Here is a 17,554-nt window from a genome sequence, read left to right as displayed (position 1 = left end):
AGCAGTGAGAAAAGCTCGTCATGTATTAGATCCTGTTTCCTTTTGACTGTCTCTATGTAGCATTGCGATTCTCTCTATTGATACATTATGACCCTCATTGATGCTGCACCAGCAGAGTGGTCTTGTGCGCCAACCCTATGCAGCCTGCCCATATGCAGACATTCCGTACATGTTCTGATCCCTGTTCGCTATGCATTTCTCGCTCTCAAAGCTCAATTCATCACATCTCAAATTCGTTCAATCTTTAAAACCAGATCCCTGAATTTGCATCATTCCCTACGAAACGTACGCGATTGTAGGCGGGGAGGGAGTGGCTCGAGGCGCATATCGAAAAGGCATTACTCCAGACGGAGAGGCATATCCTTGCGGCACATACCCATTCGTGGAGTTCCATGGAGCAGCCCATCCACTTGGCTTCGCGAATCCTCCTGAAGCTTGCGGGGCGTACGATGGAGCGTACGTTGACAAGCTAGTATAGCTTGATGTACCTGATGGTGCGAGCACAGAAGAGCTGCTGCTGCTCCATGTCGAAGCTGGCGCTGTGTATGCGACTGGCGACGGTGTTACGAATGGTACCGTCACTGGCGTTGTGCTCGTACTTGTGCAGCTGGAGGCGCTTGTGGATGTTGATGAGCTGGTTGAAGCGCTTGTTGGTGTTGGCGCAGCGACTGGAATCGTCATAGATAGCTCCATCGTCGTTGTCATCGGGTAGACATGAGTGCTTGGCTCGACATGTGGTACGATCGGTCCTTCTGGTATTGTCGTCACAGTCGCAGCTGGAGCCGGTTGCGTGACTGTATACGCCGATTGCGATATTTGGACAGTCTCGTATATCGTAGACGCGTCGTCTGTACTTGATGGGCCGCCAACGTCAACGACGGAGTATGTAGGCGCGTGATTTGCGTATGGTAATGCTCTTGCGCTGATTGTCCAGTATGCGGTCGCGATCAAGGCGTATGAGGAGGCGAAATGCATCGTAAGCCTTCAAAGCAGGCTCTCGGTGGTTATGAAATTGTACGACTTCTGTCCAGGTCAGATGAGAGAGTTCGACAGGTCTTCAATTCTCAGTATGCTTCTGTAGATCGTGACAACGGTCAAGGCGGATGGTGTAAACGTTGCGCGAACCGGTTAGGATCAGATCGTGCATACGAAGACGAGCAGGCCGCCATCTTCATGATATTGATGCTGGGAACATTCAATCCTGTGGAAGTGGCTGGTCGAATCAATTTCTGTGAAGTCAAATGCCTGGTGGTGTTGGGCGTCGCGAGGTTGGAGGTGGCTGGCAAGCGCGGGCGTGGCACCGAGAGCCAATCAATGACCGGCGGGCATAGCCGTGTGAAATCTTGGCGGTCGTTCTGGTTTCGCTTCACAACTCTTGTGATCACTCTTTCAGTCTTTCTCTGACCGTGTGCGTCTTCGATGTCCCTGAGACGAATCGATTGCTTATGTAGAAATGAGCACATGAGCGAAGCGCGTTTTTACAATGAGCCATGTAATTTGTGCAAAATCCCAGGGTGCATATACTCAGGGTGCATATACCGTTCCGAGTGAATAAGTGCTCTGTTGCTGATCGAGGGCCTCACGTCAAGTGGTCTCAACCAGTAAACTGGTCGAATCAACGTGAAGATAAATCTTACTGTTGAGGCAGAAGAGCTTGCTTAATGTGAAAAGACAAGAATCAACAAATGGAAATGAAAATGAAGACTTGGCGGCAGACGTCTCTTCATTCCCACAATACCTACACACTACCTAAAGTATCATACCGTCCAACAGTCCCCTCCAACAAGACCCCAAACCAGCGTCATGCCAAACTGTAAATAGTTTTTGTCCCAACGACTCAGCTCTTCATCCTGCAGGCAGGACTAAGGCTGTGGTACGCTGGCTTCGCCGTCAAGTCCGCAAGCAGACTTGCGACGGAACTGACATTCTTTCTTGAAGAAGTAAAATAGAAGCACAAAAGACAGATAGAAGATGTCAACGAAGGCGGTTTTCTGTTCCCAGCCTTGATGAATGTCCAAGCACTCAAACCAAAGATAGCAACCAAAAAACCGACAAAAGAAATCTTTCCTTTCGCACGACACGCAAAAGAGTGTTGTTCCTTCTTAGAAATCTCCTCACGCAGGAATCAGAGCAAAAAAAGCAAATCGCAGAACGCAAGACTCGCTTACAGGCCGCCAACATCAATTCGAAGTAAAGCGGGCCTGATGCAAAGTCAGGTAAAATAACAGCTCAGTTCAAAAGAAGGTCAAATGTTAGCAAAAAATGATATCCAGATCCCAAGGAGAAGCGAAGCCGTTCATCTGCGCCGTTTGAGAGGTGTAGAGCCGTTGCCTGCTGCTCGGAGAGTCGAGAGAAATCAAGTTCCTAACGCCATTCCTTGAAGAGCGGAAATAGTCCCGAGATGTGCGAACAGGCCAACACGCGATCTTCTATGTGGTGTTGTTTGGCGTACGGCAGGAGTTGAGTTTGTGTTTCGGTGAAAAGACAGTCTTGATCATGTTTTGCCTCGGGGGTTTCTGCATCGACTGTGTCCGTTCTTGTGTCATGCGCAGATTCACTTGGTGATATCGGGAGTACGCTGGGCGTTGCTGTAGCACAAGAAGGATATAAGTTAGCTTGTCGATGGTCTTCCTGCCCGAGCAATGAAATCATCGAGAGTGATGACAGTATCAACGACTTCTACTCCTTTCTGTGATGATGTCCGTGCCCTTACGAAACGTGATGGGCATGAATGCCGATTACTACGAGAAGCAATGAGAAATTAACTGTTAGCGATATGCAGAATGAAAGGGAGAGACTTGCCCCATGTCCACGACGTCATCAATGTGATTGCACATGGCGACGAACAAGTCAAAGAACATTTGCGTGCCGCCCTTCTCCATCTCCATTTGCATTGTGCCGCTGCGCTTGAAGGTCTTGCGGCTGCGGATGATGAGAGCGAGGTAGTGAGCGCGGAGACGCGAGTCGCTGGCCGGTGTGTTGTCGTAGGCAAATCGTGCACTGCGCAGAATAGTTGCCACGTCAATGCCAGTTTGCAGGCCCTGCTTGCGAAGAGCAAGACGCTGCAGATCTGGGAGACCCAGCTTCAACGCAGTGCAGTAGATGACTGTATCCCGAAGGATGTAGTCACCCACACCGTGATGATAGATTGAGGCGAACTCGTTGATGCCGCCAGGTTTCTTTGAGTCGGGAGTGTCCAAGCGGGGAGACATGGACGTTGGGATGGTTGACAGATCTCCCGAACCGTCCTCGAGCGCGCACGTGTTGCGCTTTCTGTCATGCATCAAGCGCGGGTAGTAGTCGCCCTTGTAGAGGAATTCGAGAACGGCGGAGAAGATCTCTGGCTCCTCGTCTGGGAGTGCGATTCGCTTCTGGCCAGGTTCGAAGAATTGCTCCCTACAGGCCTCGACAAAGCAGGGCGAGTGGGAGAGCACGTCTTCGTGCGCGGCAAAGAGGCGCTGGTCCTTGCCAACTGCGATCGTGACGATTGCTGAGTTGAGCTTGGGTGAAGACATAGTGCCTATCGAAGGCGATGTCTCGGGACTCTTCGCGTTCAGTGCCTCGCGCATTCTCTGCTTAGCGTCGTCGTTGAAAGAGCGCTTCGAGATCTTACGCGCCTTGCCCGCGCGGTCCTTCGAGATGAAAGACCGCTTGAACATGGTGACGGCGGACCGAAGCACGACTCTTCCCAAACGAGTGATGGAGTTCGGGGTTCGAGGTGGCGAAAAAGAGCGAATGTTGAGGTGTTATAGGGATCGGCGCGCGGTGCTTTGGAAGTAACGCGAAGAGCTTCGTGGCGAAGTCTACGCGGACCTGAGGAATTGTCTGCAGCGGTGCCAGGCGGAAGAGGAGCACGAGGGAGGCGCTCACTATATAGTGTGCTCGTTGGCGCCCCGCGCTTGCGGCGTCTGGGTAGCCCTGCATATGCTGCCGAGTAGGCAAGGCAACGCAAGTGACAGCACGTGAGCGGCATTCTGGCTTGGTGCCCAAACACAAAGCAAACAAACAGAGTGTGCAGCCAAGTCCCGTCGCTGTATCGACCGCAGCAGCTGGAGTGTGATGAAGTATGCAGAAGTGGGCATGCATAGATAGCCTCGTAATCAGGGCGAAGGAGGGGCACTGCACGAAGCGGGCTGATGATGAACGAAGTGGAGCCGCGTTTGCTGCAGGCCCAAACACTGGGTTGAGTCAGGCACCAAGGACTTTCATCAAGCTGCTTCAAGCTGCTTCCATCGGTGCCATCCGCCTCCATCACATGCGAGGACGGTGTCTTAGAGACCAAGCATTCAGGCAAGCACGAGACCTTTCCTTGACCTCACTTCCTGCAGTCCTTAGCCAGCTCACTTCAGCCTCGTCGACATTTCACATAACACGCTGCCGTCCCTTCCATCATCAGGAAGTTTAGCAATCATCCGAGATGGCAGGCAACAAGAGGATTATGAAGGTGAGCAAACAAGACACTACCGCGCGGTCCAGTGCTGATACTTGTCCAGGAGTTCGCAGAGATCCAGCAGAGCCCGCCGACTGGCTGCACCATCTCGCTCGCGAAAGACGATGACATGAACCTGTGGGATGCACACATGGAAGGCCCACCAGAATCAATCTATGCTGGCGGCAAGTTCCACATCCAGGTTACACTTCCCAAGGAGTACCCATTCAAGCCACCAGTCGTCTCCTTCCGTACCAAGATCTACCATCCGAACGTCACCAACGATGAGCGTGGAGCCATGTGCTTGGGCATGCTGAAGGCTGAGGAGTGGAAGCCGCCGAACAAGATCAAGGAGGTGCTCATGCTTGTTAGAAAGGTGCTGGAGGCTCCCCAGCCAGATGATGCGGTTGAGACTGGTATCGCAGACCAGTTCAAGAACGACTACAAGAGCTATGAGAAGAACGCAAAGGACTGGGTGCAGAAATATGCAGGTGGAAAGTAGAGGTCCCTGCGCTGTCGTCGGAAATCCTGGAGAGCAGAGCAAGATCGAGAGCACGGGGTATCTGTGGTTACAAGGACATGCGCTCATTCGGCAGACATCCAGGCATAGCGAGAGGAGTTCGGAAGGATAGAACATTTGCCAATTGTTTCTGCGGTATTACCAGTGCTGCACATACGATGCCACAAACAACAGCCTGATTTCGAGTGATCTCTCCGAGCGAGATTGACCAGGGTTCCAGATGATGCCAGGCCACGTAACGTCGTGGAGGCCGGCGCACTATCCGCCGCCCCCTAATCCATTGATCTCGACTTTCCATTCTATCTATTCTCCTTATATGTCGACTGCTATATGTCTTCTTCTCGTATATACCTCATGTGGCCCCGAACTTGGCCGACGCAATTTAAAGTTATGCTTCCCCGGTCGCCTTCCAATCGGCCGGAAGCACATCCCGGACAGAGCACCATACCACTTCCAGTCAAAGGATCATGACTCGGCCACAGCAGCTCAAACAACGAGCTGGGCAGCGTGCATGAAGCAAGAAAGGTTTATGTTGTTGCTACTGCAGGACGCTCCTCCGAGGCGGAGAATACATCTTGTTGTATAGAAGTTATATTGCTGGCTTTGCTCTCGCCGTATCGGGACCGTATCGGGAGGCCGGTCTGGACGAAGCAACCTTGCCAGGATTTGAGGGAGCAGGAGATTACCAGACCAGACTTGTACCAGACCAGACTTGGAGAAGTTGTTGTTGGCACATACCAAGGCAAGGCAAGAGGAAGACGCATGCGCGAAGAGACGTCGGAGAGTTGGGAACGTGGCAGAAACAAGCAATCGGTGACAGCAGAATGTGGAAGTCCTGGTTGAAGCAGTGTGCATCTGACATCGCGCTGCTTTCGCGCGTCTGTTTCACGTTGCACGACAGACAATAGCTCAAGCCCCAAGAGCGCTGTGTGCTACATACAGGCGCGCTTGCGGCCTTCGGAGATTGACAGACGGTCGGTCGTGGTGCTACCGGAACCGTTTGTCGGCGGTGGGCGGAGTGGAGTCGAGGATATCGCCATGTCGAATACTGAGCATATAGCAGCACCATGGCAGCCAGAACATACGCTCTCAGTCGCCGAGGCCATCAAGGAGGCTATGGACAATCCGCTCCCGACTGGACATCCTCAATATGCCAGCCGAGTAGAAACGCCGAGAGATCTGCCTGCACCCCAACCGCATCTGCCGTTGAGGAAGAGCTCGGCTGCGAATCGAATGCAGAGTCAGAAGCGTAGCATTCTCAAGCCCATATTCACTCCGGCCCAGGAGAAAGAGAGGGAGAACATCAGAGGCTTTAATCCTAGCCCGATACTACCTTCGCCAATCGTCAACGACTTTACTGCGAGCTCAGAACACGCCTTTGCTGGACGCGAGCCAAGACGACCTAAGAATGCAGTGGGATTGTTGGAGACTCAGCAACCCATATTACAATATGCTGGGAAATCGCCTCAACGCGCTGCAACGACAGCCAGTTATACTGGACCACGACCGCCCTCAAGCCCACTGTATCCACAATCCGCTGATACCGGCTCACCGATCAAAAAGAGCAGGGGCTTGAGGCATAGCAAGAGCGTTGGCGATGGGATCAGGAATCTCAGGCAACGCATGTCTGGCAAGTCCAACAAATTTGCAGACGTCAACGGCACTCTTACTCCAGATTTCGGCTCGCCGTTTCGCAGAACCAATGTGCCGAACGGGGAAATGCGGGACTCATTTCGGAGTGCATTGACGAGTCATTCAAGTTATGGACATGCAAGTAGCGTGCTTACGACTCAGACCACGCATACTAGCGTCTCCTCCAATAGCGAATATGTTAAGATAGGCCGGGAAGATTATGATGATGGTGGCAGATTAACGGACATTGATATGAGCGTGGATGATGTGTTGGGCATGTATGAAGATGGATTTGACAGTAGCGCCCGCCCTAGTATGGAGGTGCGAAGCATACATTCTACAGATGAGACTGCGAAGAACAGTCTGGACGACAGAGCTAGACGCTCGTTACAACTGGAACGACCTTCAAGCATGCCGAAACATGGCATGTCTCCTCCGAAGAGGCCGAATGCTGCGCATCGCCGTTCACAGAGTGCTAGTGTCCTCATTCTCGGCGCGCCAAGGACTCAACAGAGAGGTCTAAGTCCATCTCCATCGCGCGGTCCTCCACCACCGGCCAAGGATGCAAAGTCACTCACGTCTGTGCACATAGTTACTGGAAAGCTCGCCGATGCACGACCTGCAGTGCCTTCAGCACCCGCAGCCGATGTACCACGAGATCGCTATGGCTTTAAGAAGGAATCACATCATATTTCACTCGAGCAGTACGATACGTGGGATAGAGGCTACAGTGAGCATATCGAGAGGCGAAGAAAGAAGTGGTACGCATGGATGAAGCAGTATGGGCTGTCAATCGAAGGCGCTGTGAGGTTCCCGACGAAGAGCGAAAAAGCTAAGCGCTATGTGAGGAAAGGCATACCGCCTGAGTTTCGTGGAGCTGCATGGTTTTGGTATGCTGGCGGACCACGCTTGTACGCCAAGCACCCGACTTTGTACGAAGATCTCCTCGTAAGAGTCGAAGACGGAGAACTCACCGACAACGATCGCGAGCATATCGAGCGCGATCTCCATAGAACATTTCCTGACAACGTGCGCTTCAAGCCAGATCCGGCAACGATGAATGATGCACAAGCTGGAGCTGGTGGAGGTGAGGGTGCGGAAGAGACCGCCGACAGCTCACCTGACAGCAAGAAGAAGCGCAACCGCAAGACCAAGGAACCCGAAGTTCCCATCATTCAGAAGCTTCGCCGAGTGCTCCAATGCTTTGCGGTCCAGAACCCGCACATTGGCTATTGCCAATCTCTCAACTTCATCGCTGGCCTTCTACTGCTCTTTCTCGATGAGAATGAAGCCAAGACCTTGATCCTTCTCAACCTGGTCACATCGATCCACCTTCCAGGTACCCACGGCGTAGCGCTTGAAGGCGCGAATATCGACATCAGCGTCCTAATGTCTTTCATTCGCGACACTCTACCATCTATTTGGAATAAGCTCGATGACAAAAAGGACAGCAGTGCTCACGGCATCGCCGCCGCCGCCAACGTCGCAGGTGGCATAGGTGGCCTGAGACTACCCACCATTTCTCTTGCAACGACAGCATGGTTCATGTCGCTCTTCGTCGGCACCCTACCCATCGAAAGTGTCCTTCGAGTTTGGGATTGCCTCTTCTTCGAAGGCTCCAAAACCATTTTCCGAGTAGCTCTTGCCATCTTCAAAGCTGCAGAATCTCAGATTTTGAAAGTCAGTGATCCGATGGAGATCTTTCAGGTCGTACAGACGATACCTAGAAGCATGCTCGACTGCAATGCGCTCATGGAGGTCTGCTTCAGACGAAGAGGTGGCTTTGCTGGCATTAGTCAAGGCGAAATCGAGCAGAGGAGAGCGGCTAAGAGAAAGCAGGTCAGAGATGGCATCGCGAGAGGTGACGGAGGTGTGGTAAGACGGCTGAAGACGAGATTGAGGACAGGGACTGGTGGCCCGCTCTGAAGAGGTGGACATCGCACCGGATGAGACATTTAGGAGGTAAGCACATGGAGTCAAGACTCTTGGTGATGATTGTTGACAAAAATGTTGTCGAATGGCATTACGAGCCAATTGGTTGCAAGGATATCATTACTACCATGTCCGGACAAGGCTATGTATAGCGCTGTTTTTTAAAGTGGACTAGGTCCGTGCGTCTACAAGGGTTTTGATATATAGGATATCTAATAACAGGCTACATAGCTAGGCCTAAGAACTCGTCTACCGAGTTAAGCTAGTCCTTACTCGTACGCCGACTAGCTTAAGCAGCTATAATATAGTTCTTAGGGGAAGTAAATAGAAAATTACTATCCTCGGGAGATATACGGACCCGATCTACTTAATAGGTAAAGTATAGCTTATTACGAAGGAACAAGGTAGTCGGCTAGGTTAATATATTATCTATCTCTCTAGGTCCCTATCGGAAGGTATATATACCTCGTACGCCTACGGAAGGTATGCCTTATAGGCTAGCTTATAGCTGCCGTAATAACACTCCCGTCTAAATAGAACAAAGGCGACATACTAGGTCGCTTATATAAGCATTGTATCGCTATGTCCTTATTGTCTCTATACGTTGTCTCCGTACGAGTCGTCGCGGCTATACTACTACGGCGATATCCGTAGTCTCGGAAGTCGTTATTTAGTAACGGAAGCGCTATCCGTTATAGCGCTAACGGCTATTCGGGCGGTAATAGCTATTTAGGCGCTAACGGCTATTCTAGCGCTAACGGCTATTCTAGCGTATATAATAGAGGGTCTTCCTCGTACGTAGAAAAGGCTTGTCTATCCTCTTAGGCTTAGTCGTATCGTATCCTTTAGGCTAGTATCGCTGCTTAGGCTCGTACGGCTCGTACGGCTCGTTAGGCTCGTACGGCTCGTTAGGCTCGTACGGCTCGTTAAGCTCGTACTACTCTTAAAGCCCGTTAGGCTCGTATAGTTCGTTAAGCTCGTTAGGCCCGTACGGCTCGTTAAGCTCGTTATATTGTTTATTAGGCTCGTAGTACTCGTTAGGCTCGCTAGGCCCTTTAGGCTTGTACTACTCTTTAAGCCTGCTAGGCTATCTAGGCTCTTTAGGCTTACTAGGCTCTTTAAGCCCGTTAGGCTATCTAGTCGTCGCGCGCTCGCTAGTCGCGTTCTTAAGTATATCTAGCTCGTTAGGCTCGTACGGCTCGTTAAGCTCGTACTACTCTTTATCGGGCTTATACGGCTCGTTAAGCTCGTACTCCTACTTAGGTTTATACTACTAATCCGGCTCGTTCTCGTATAGCTCTTTAGTCGCGTACGTATCGGACCGCTTAGATTCGCTAGGCTGCTTAGGCCTATATAGCTACTTAGGCTTATACCGCCGGCTAGGCTCGTACGGGTCGTTAAGCTCGTTAGGCTCGTACGGCTCTTTAGCCTATAGTTCGTCGAGCTCGTACCCCTACCTAGGTTTATACTACTAGTCCGGCTCGTTCTCGTACGGCTCGTTAGGCTACTTAGGCCTATATAGCTGCTTAGGCTTATACCGCCGGCTAGGCTTATACGGGTCGTTAAGGTCGTCTAGCTAGTATAGCTACTCGAGTTTATATACCTAGTACTTATCTAACTCTTCGACCTACTCGATCTATAGTAGCTAGTCTCGCTATTATAGCCTCGGTCTCTATTGTAGTACTATACGTCGCTATTGTAGCGCCTTAAGTAGCGCCGGATAGTATATATCTTGTTCTTATAGCTATTCCGCTATTCCTACTATTATCCGGCTTAGAGATAGTCGCGTATAGTAAGAGCTATTTAGGCGTCTTTCTCGATAGTATACCGTAGGCTGCTTATTCCGGTATGCGTCGTAGCGTACGTAGAGAGAGCGGTTCTCGTTGTTGTTATTATTTTTATACAGAAGTTCTTCTATTCGGAGGGCTGTTTTTTGTATATTCGGAGGGCTGTTTTTTATATATCGTTCGTCTCGCGTATTCGGTACGCTTAACGAATCGAAAGGTTCTTAACCTAGTAGTGCTACTAATTGTTACGAAGGAACAAGGTAGTCGGCTAGGTTAATGTATTATCTATCTCTCTAGGTCCCTATCGGAAGGTATGTACACCTCGTACGCCTACGGAAGGTATGCCTTATAGGCTAGCTTGTAGCTGCCGTAACATAGCTAGAAGAAAGCTATAGGTACTATCTATTAGCTCGTAAATATAACGATATCGAAATCTTAGCTATTAATAGTATTTTCTTCTAGTAGATTAGATAGATAGAGATAGGACGTCGGTAAGCACTTAGCGATAAAGAATACGAGTTTATATATAGATATGCGATTTAGCTTCCGACGTTTATATATCGCTTCTACTTCCTAGATATTAAAAGAGAGAGAGAGAGAGAGAGAGAGAGAGAGAGAGAAAGAGAGATACCGATAAGGTAAATAATAAATTCTTCTTAGGTAGTTAATATATACTATCCTAGGCAATCTTTGTCGTCTTTATACTAGTTATATAATATTATTAAGAAGGGCTATATTATAAAGAAGGATACAGGTAGGTAGATACCTTACTTCTACTTTATTAGTACTAAGGTTCGTAGCTTAAGCTATAGTACTTAATACCGTAAGGAGGGCGATATTCTCAAATAATAGTAGTATAGTACGAGTAAGGAGTAATATTAGTAGAACTTCTAGAGAATAAGTATACTTTACTTTACTAGAACGCGATATAGTAATCTCTTACTCTATATCTATAGCTTCGTCGCTAACTCGTTAGCGATAGGGATAGAAGCTATAGGCAGTTAAGATTAATTCGATACTATAGTAGTATAGTAGTATAGTACTCTATCTTCGGTTTAAAACTAGTTACTAGGATTAGGCTAGGATCGTACTAGAATCTAGAAAGTATTTATAGATATATCTATTTACCTATATATAGTAGTAGTAGTAGTTTTTAAAGCAGATTAGGTCTGTACGCCTATAAGGGTTTTAATATACAGAATATATTATCTAATAACAGACTACATCGTAATTCCTTAGGCGTAAGGACTCGTCTACCGGGTTAGGCTTGTCCTTGCGCGTGCGCCGACTAGCTTAAATTAGCTACAATACAAGTTGCAGAGGAAGTAAAGAGGGTATAGTTACTCCGGGTAGACGTACTGACCTAATCCACTTCAAAAATCACCACTGGTGTAACCAGATCTCTTACGCCTGATTCCAACAGGTCCAATTTATCAGATTGCCTTTGTCGGGAGGCACAAAGCGAAACTCCGATCCAGATCTGCAGAGATACTAATAGGGTTCGAAATCAAGTCGAGCTGGATAGTCGAATGAAACTTTCTTATGTCAGACGCATTGGTCGCCTGGACTCAGAGCATAGGAAGAATGGCGACTTTGGCCGCCTCAAGCCTGAAAGCCGAGAGCTTTGCGGTGAACTCGAGGCCTGGATGAAGTCGTGCGCTCAACACTGCGCAGCAAACGGGTCGCTTCAAGCGAAGGAAAGGTTCGAGCAGAAAGGCCATGGTTATTGAAGTACGGGCAAGGTCGCTGCCAGAGCCCGTTTCACACGGAAGGTCAAAGATGTCGTCGACTCATGAATCATTTGGACGCTTTAGGCTCACGCCCGGGGGGTCCTTAGGTCTATATGTCACTGGGATAGTACACACGTCTGTGGAAGTCATAAGGGCATCATACCGCCTCGCTCTCGCTGTCCGTCTCATGCGCCAGCGAATCAATGAACTTCCAGAAATGACGCTCTTTGTCTGGGGTGCCAATGTGCTCAGCCTTGCTGTCTTGTGCTGGCTCCGCTTCGAAGATGTAGTGCCGTGCTTCCTAATACGCTTTCTGATCTTCATCGGCTCGACCGCTCAACCTCCCTCGCCGTCTTCGTATGCTGTCTCGCCGACTGGGATTTGACGATTCCAAAGACGTGCCAATGCCAGAATCGAAAAAGTCAACGTCTTCTTCGTCCTCGTCATCTGCCTCAGCTGCGGGCGTGACAAGAGGTATCGCGGGCTCCACATCTGATTCCTGCTTGATTCGAGACGTTGAGCTTCGACTGTACCGCAACGGCTCCTGGCCCTTCAGCGTTGGGAATTGACGTTCGGTATCAGACAAGACTGGTTCCATGTCCTCGTCGGCTTCTTGTTTGATGGCACCTGCAGAGTCCCTGCCGGCTCGCAGCTCCTCTTTGATCGGCTTTGGCGAGGAAGAAAAGTAGAACGAGAGCAAAGCCCATGCGAGACCGAAGAAGATTAGCTCGGTAATCCAGAATGAGGTAATGAAGACGAAGGCTGAAATGATACGATGATTGTACATGATCCAGCGTAGACCGGTGAATCGTGCGCGGAAGCGTACGACAGCATTGTAGACGTGTAGGGTATGAGTGCACTGAATCTCAAGCTGCAGCGTTGCAGGAAGGTTCTGCCGGCCTTTTGCAAAAGCCACTTTGTCGAAAACTGGTATGCTGAGCTTGTGTGTCTCGTCACGCAGAGTGAAGAAGTACCAAGGCAGGCTTGAAAAGGTATGTAGCAGTTCGACCATCCACGAGCGGTATGGCAAGATAGCATGCCGTCGCGAAATGGCCAAGATTGAGCTGGCATCCGGAGTGGTCGATGCGGGCGAGAGGCCAAGTCTTGCGGCATCAAGTGGGCTCATGCCGACTGGCGTGTTGATAGCTCTTTCGTCCTGTGCATACATTGTGACCTCCAGCATGAAGTTGCCTGCATCTTGATTCTCTGGCGTGCGCGGCATAACCAGATCCACAACCACATCGTATCCTTGCAAGCCGACCAGATCTGGAGCTAGATTCACGCTTCCATAGGGATAAGGGTGTTCTGCTCTCTTGGCAGTGGCATGTTTGTAGACATTATCGAATTGGAGGTGGATGGTTCGCTCGAAGCCGATGCGTGGGATATACGACCAGTAGAAGAGTATGTAGGCTGTGATTGCGCATCCGAGGAGCACGAATATCGTCGAAAACACCAGGAAAGTCGTTAGGTATGCGCGGAGAGCTGTGCGGGAGACGAAGGGAGCGATAGGGCGGAATAGGGCGGCCTAGAGATGTCAGCGACATTTCACAAAATGAGACTGCGACGCACTTTGACGGCGGCGACCAGGCCTCGCTGCTGATGTGGCTCATCTTCGATATATCGGCTTCCAGACCTGGAGGCCATAATGAGGCCGTGTCTCTATCGGAGAGACATGAAGCTTCAAATTTGTTGAGACGCGAGGTGAGAGGGTGAACTGACGTCAACGCGTCTGCCAAGCTTTCATGTGCACCACGCTTGTTCTGCCTCTCGCTCTCGCTCTCTTCCCATTCCCAACACCCAAGACATCATCAATATATACGCCTTACAGGGCTTGCCTCGTGACGTCAAATAGTACATTGAAGTCACCACACCGGGTCCGCGTCCAAAGGCGATACGATGTTCCCCTCTTTCCATCTGCTACGGACACAAGCTATGTGAATCCTAGACCGGCTTTGCAGCCTCACACCTACTGGACAACTCGGACGAGTGGCCGGCGAGGAGCGTGCTGACCGCTGGAGAGGCACGATGTACACATTGGCTACCGTCTCCGTTTCTGGGAAGTGTCTAGGCATCTCCGCCCGAAAGCAGCGTCCCATTCGCCCATCCCATGCACATTCATGGTCAATACGTGTACATCGTCAACGAAAGCGTCGGGCCTACTGTACGACGGTGTCAATCCTGTTCGACCCTCCAATCCTCAGCGATGAGACACCGTTTCCCTCAAGCCCAACGGATATCTTGTCGTCCGGCCGAAGAGCGATAGCCCTGGCGTGTGGCATTTGCATTGCCATATCGCTTGGCATGTTTGACAAGTACTTTGCACGTCATACAAAATCCGGAAGAGATGACAAATCTGACGCTGTTACAGCTGACTTGTGGACTTTGGTATGAGCTTAGTGACGAATTTTCCAGAGGGCCCTGGAAATGTAGAGCAAAGCCGCCTCCCATTTCATCGGTTCTAATCTCCGAACACATATGTATGAATAGTACAGTAGCTAGACTGCAGTATCATCTCAGGAGATAGCTTTGACAAAGAAGCAGGCTGCTCATTTCCCATTGTGGAGGACAAGACATTTGAAGGACTCCTCTTTTTCTCACATACTCATACCGATTCGTCGAGATCTCATGCTAGTGCTGCAGAGTTGCTGACAGGTCTGAGCTACCTTATTGTCGCAGAGAGTCCTACCATGCTCCTCCCGCATAGCCTGGTTTTTGTCCTTCTATGGCCTTTGCTTCTCCTTTCATTCCTCCACCACTTTCTTCGCCGCCTTAGCCACTAATCCACGGCGATGCCACATCCACTTCTTATCCTCCTCCAGCTTCTCATAGTCCTCCTGCGCGAGACTGAGCTGTTGCTTCAAGCGTTCGGGCTTTTGATCTGTGACGTCCAGTACTATACGGTCCCAATCCTAGTGAAGTGCTCGAATAATACGCTGTGATGTCTCTCGCAAATTCTCGTTGCTCAATGGGTCTGATGATGCCGTTTTTTTGGTAGTAGCCGTTGCGTTGTTCTGGTGTTCTGAGTTTGCGTTGTGTTGTAGTATGCAAAACTGTCACTGTCGCTGCTGCTGAAAGCGAGCTCCAACCTCTGCCACGCAATATTCTCAAATGTACAACGCATGGCCATTCAGACGATGCAGTACAGCATAGCCAGAGCTTCTGGTTTTTGCTGCCCCTTTGCTATTATACCCCCCTCGCCCATCACGCTCCTCCACAGCCTGCAGATGCTGCTTGTTCGCAGGTGCTTGTGGTCCTCTTTAGCAGTTTCATGCACTTGCCCGTTTCTTCTAAAGGCATATCTTCACCCAACATGGTTCTCCCTCGCCTTCGCCGGCTCACGGCCTACTCACTGCCTGGTTACAACGCTTACCTCCCTGCTCGAGGTTTGGCTTGTTTGCTGAGATGATCCGGGACTTGAGCTGTAAAGAAAGCTGGGCGCGAGGGAACGAGCGTCACGATGCAGAGGTCGAATCGACGTTGTGATGGTCCTGGGAAAAGTGGCCTACGCTGTCAGTGTGTGGGCTCACTACAACTGCCTCGCGGTTTCTCGTGTTTAGTAGTCTCCTCCACTACGATCTGACCAGTCTCCAAAGCACCGTGACTTACCTGTGGCCAAACTGTTCGAGAGAAGTGGAAAGACGAGCAGCACCACGTTCTCATGCTAATAATTTTCTGTTCCGTGCAGATACGCCTCCGCTATGCAATTTTTTTACGAGCTTTCGTACGCCGACAAATGCATCACATCACATCCACAGAGCCGCCGATCATAATTCGTAACATCAACATCACCTCATAACGAATCTCGGCCATCAACCAAGAAAACGGAGCTTCCGCTGCCAGGCTTGCTCACGACAATGGCTTCTTTCAGCTTCTCCTCCGTAATGTCCGGAAACTTCTTCTTGTAATAGTTGTTGATCCACTTCTGCTTCACCTGCTCGACTTTATCGCCAGGAACAAGATGCACAGTACAGCCGCCCCAGCCGGCGCCAGTCAGACGGCTTCCGTACGCGCCAGCCGATCTCGCAAGTTGACACAGCTCATCGATCTCGGGGCAGCTGTTCTCGTAGATCTCGCGACAGGAGTCTTGGGTATCATTCAAGAGCTCGCCTAAAGACTTGAGAAGCTCGGTGTTCTCCTTCTCGGTCTGAGGAGGTGGGGAGTCCAAGAGGTCCATGAATTGCAGTACTCTGCGAGCCTCACTGAAGACATGCATTGCCCTCTGCCGGAGTTTGAACTTGTCTGCTCGGACGGCGAACTTGGACATATACTTCTGCTCCATCTCTGGTACACTCATGCCAATGATCTCAGAAATCTGCTGTCGAGTATAACCTTCCTCCTGAGGCAAGTACTGGTCTACCTTTTCTATCAGGTTCTGAAGCTGTGCCTGGAAATCTACCTTGGAGGTCTTGTGGTTGTTCTGTATACCCTCTTTCTCCTGGTAGTATGTATCATGGAATCCTCGCAAGCTTACTCCCAATGGCCCAGAATCCGAAGGCAGGCCAGAAAGACGGAAGATCTTGGACAACACTAGTGCAGCAAGTGTAACCTCTACCACTCTCAGGTTGTAGCAGACTGGTCCAGTGACTGCTTTGTCTGCAGCTACGAAGGACTGAGCTATCACGAAGGTCAACGGCGACTTGAGCTCCGGGAATGCGACGTTCTTCGCAGTCAGCTCCGGTACAAATGAGACAAAGAGGGCTGAGCCTTGCACTGGAAAGACCGACGCAGACTGGTCCATGCCACCGGAGTTGACACCAGCAAACCGTTCTGAGACAATGGCCAGCTCGACAAGCTCCTTCTTGTTCACGTCGTCCACACCATTTGCCTTCATGACTGCCAAAGCACTGGCACATGTGAAAGCAGCACTGCTTGACAACCCACCTCCGGATGGTACATTGCCATCAGCGAGTATATCCATTCCTACGCTCGACTTAAACTCTTTCTGCTTCTTTCTTAAAAGCTCGGTCGCTCCAACCAGGCCCGACTTGAAGTAATTGGTCCAGTTTAGCGTCGCAGCGTCTATATGCACATCTCCAGTATCCGGTATATCAAACTCGGCAGCTTCGAACTTTTGAGGATGCACATTTGTGAGCCGTATTGTGCTTGGTCCAGACTCTTTCTTATGGACAGCTACAGCGAGCAAGACGTCCGCCGTCACGGCCATGGGCAGTACTTCGTATAAGGAGTAGTCGATATGCTGCCAAATAGATCAGCATTTTGGCCTGCGACTTCCTACACAGCAGAAATCGCTCTAAAGCTTTGCTCGGACCTTGGCCGTACCTCTCCAATGATGTTGACTCTGCCCGGACTTCTTGCGACGAAGTCCACACTCTTCCCATATGTGTCCTTGAAGCTCTTCAGCAGATTGTTCCATCTTGCTTTGGCATTGTCCAACGCATCTTCGGGATAAATGTCAGCGAGGCTTTTGGTGGTCGGCACGTCCATGGCTTCGTCGGTCGAAGGTTGGAAGGAGAATCTCCTGGCGCTCGTATCTGCTGGGAGTTACTATGAATCTGGTCCGGAG

At 50.3% G+C, this 17,554-nt stretch overlaps 6 protein-coding genes across 6 annotated transcripts; 2 read left to right on the top strand and 4 right to left on the bottom strand.

Annotated features, from left to right (window-relative positions):
- Positions 1 to 16: 16 nt before the first annotated feature.
- Positions 17 to 1,125, bottom strand: MYCFIDRAFT_209866 (uncharacterized protein). The gene has a single exon (XM_007923408.1). It carries the CDS (start codon positions 973 to 975, stop codon positions 277 to 279), a length of 699 nt encoding a protein of 232 aa, XP_007921599.1. The 5' UTR covers positions 976 to 1,125; the 3' UTR covers positions 17 to 276.
- A 582-nt stretch (positions 1,126 to 1,707) lies between these two features.
- MYCFIDRAFT_181313 (uncharacterized protein) lies at positions 1,708 to 3,828 on the bottom strand. Its single transcript, XM_007923407.1, has 2 exons — positions 2,803 to 3,828; positions 1,708 to 2,588 (listed from the first exon to the last, which is right to left on the bottom strand). The coding sequence occupies exons 1-2, from the start codon at positions 3,657 to 3,659 to the stop codon at positions 2,555 to 2,557; spliced, it is 891 nt and encodes a 296-aa protein (XP_007921598.1). The 5' UTR covers positions 3,660 to 3,828; the 3' UTR covers positions 1,708 to 2,554.
- Positions 3,829 to 4,248: 420 nt separating this feature from the next.
- On the top strand, positions 4,249 to 5,133 carry MYCFIDRAFT_57969 (uncharacterized protein). The gene is made up of 2 exons (XM_007922017.1): positions 4,249 to 4,444; positions 4,494 to 5,133. Exons 1-2 carry the CDS (start codon positions 4,418 to 4,420, stop codon positions 4,929 to 4,931), a joined length of 465 nt encoding a protein of 154 aa, XP_007920208.1. The 5' UTR covers positions 4,249 to 4,417; the 3' UTR covers positions 4,932 to 5,133.
- A 1,359-nt stretch (positions 5,134 to 6,492) lies between these two features.
- On the top strand, positions 6,493 to 8,716 carry MYCFIDRAFT_149251 (uncharacterized protein). Its single transcript, XM_007923406.1, has 2 exons — positions 6,493 to 7,674; positions 7,747 to 8,716. The coding sequence occupies exons 1-2, from the start codon at positions 6,573 to 6,575 to the stop codon at positions 8,505 to 8,507; spliced, it is 1,863 nt and encodes a 620-aa protein (XP_007921597.1). The 5' UTR covers positions 6,493 to 6,572; the 3' UTR covers positions 8,508 to 8,716.
- Positions 8,717 to 12,083: 3,367 nt separating this feature from the next.
- MYCFIDRAFT_201613 (uncharacterized protein) lies at positions 12,084 to 13,887 on the bottom strand (the record flags this gene model as incomplete). The annotated part of the gene is made up of 2 exons (XM_007923405.1): positions 12,084 to 13,512; positions 13,857 to 13,887. The coding sequence occupies 2 exons, from the start codon at positions 13,885 to 13,887 to the stop codon at positions 12,332 to 12,334; spliced, it is 1,212 nt and encodes a 403-aa protein (XP_007921596.1). The 3' UTR covers positions 12,084 to 12,331.
- Positions 13,888 to 15,820: 1,933 nt separating this feature from the next.
- On the bottom strand, positions 15,821 to 17,475 carry MYCFIDRAFT_64083 (uncharacterized protein; the record flags this gene model as incomplete). The annotated part of the gene is made up of 2 exons (XM_007922087.1): positions 15,821 to 17,227; positions 17,311 to 17,475. 2 exons carry the CDS (start codon positions 17,473 to 17,475, stop codon positions 15,821 to 15,823), a joined length of 1,572 nt encoding a protein of 523 aa, XP_007920278.1.
- Positions 17,476 to 17,554: the final 79 nt, after the last annotated feature.

Source organism: Pseudocercospora fijiensis, assembly GCF_000340215.1.
Source record: "Pseudocercospora fijiensis CIRAD86 unplaced genomic scaffold MYCFIscaffold_1, whole genome shotgun sequence".
In the NCBI taxonomy this organism is placed as follows: domain Eukaryota; kingdom Fungi; phylum Ascomycota; class Dothideomycetes; order Mycosphaerellales; family Mycosphaerellaceae; genus Pseudocercospora; species Pseudocercospora fijiensis.
Note: the sequence above shows the minus strand (reverse complement) of the source record. Positions and strands in the feature narration are given on the sequence as shown.

Excerpts from the sequence above, each read along its gene's own strand:
- MYCFIDRAFT_57969 (XM_007922017.1), top strand. The coding sequence starts at position 4,418 with ATGGCAGGCAACAAGAGGATTATGAAG. Across the intron at positions 4,445-4,493 it reads GCAACAAGAGGATTATGAAG|GAGTTCGCAGAGATCCAGCA; the intron begins GTGAGCAAACAA and ends ATACTTGTCCAG.
- MYCFIDRAFT_209866 (XM_007923408.1), bottom strand. The coding sequence starts at position 975 with ATGCATTTCGCCTCCTCATACGCCTTGATCGCGACCGCATACTGGACA.
- MYCFIDRAFT_181313 (XM_007923407.1), bottom strand. The coding sequence starts at position 3,659 with ATGTTCAAGCGGTCTTTCATCTCGAAGGACCGCGCGGGCAAGGCGCGT. Across the intron at positions 2,589-2,802 it reads GATGACGTCGTGGACATGGG|CAACGCCCAGCGTACTCCCG; the intron begins GCAAGTCTCTCC and ends CTTGTGCTACAG.
- MYCFIDRAFT_149251 (XM_007923406.1), top strand. The coding sequence starts at position 6,573 with ATGTCTGGCAAGTCCAACAAATTTGCAGACGTCAACGGCACTCTTACT. Across the intron at positions 7,675-7,746 it reads TGGAGCTGGTGGAGGTGAGG|TTCCCATCATTCAGAAGCTT; the intron begins GTGCGGAAGAGA and ends AGGAACCCGAAG.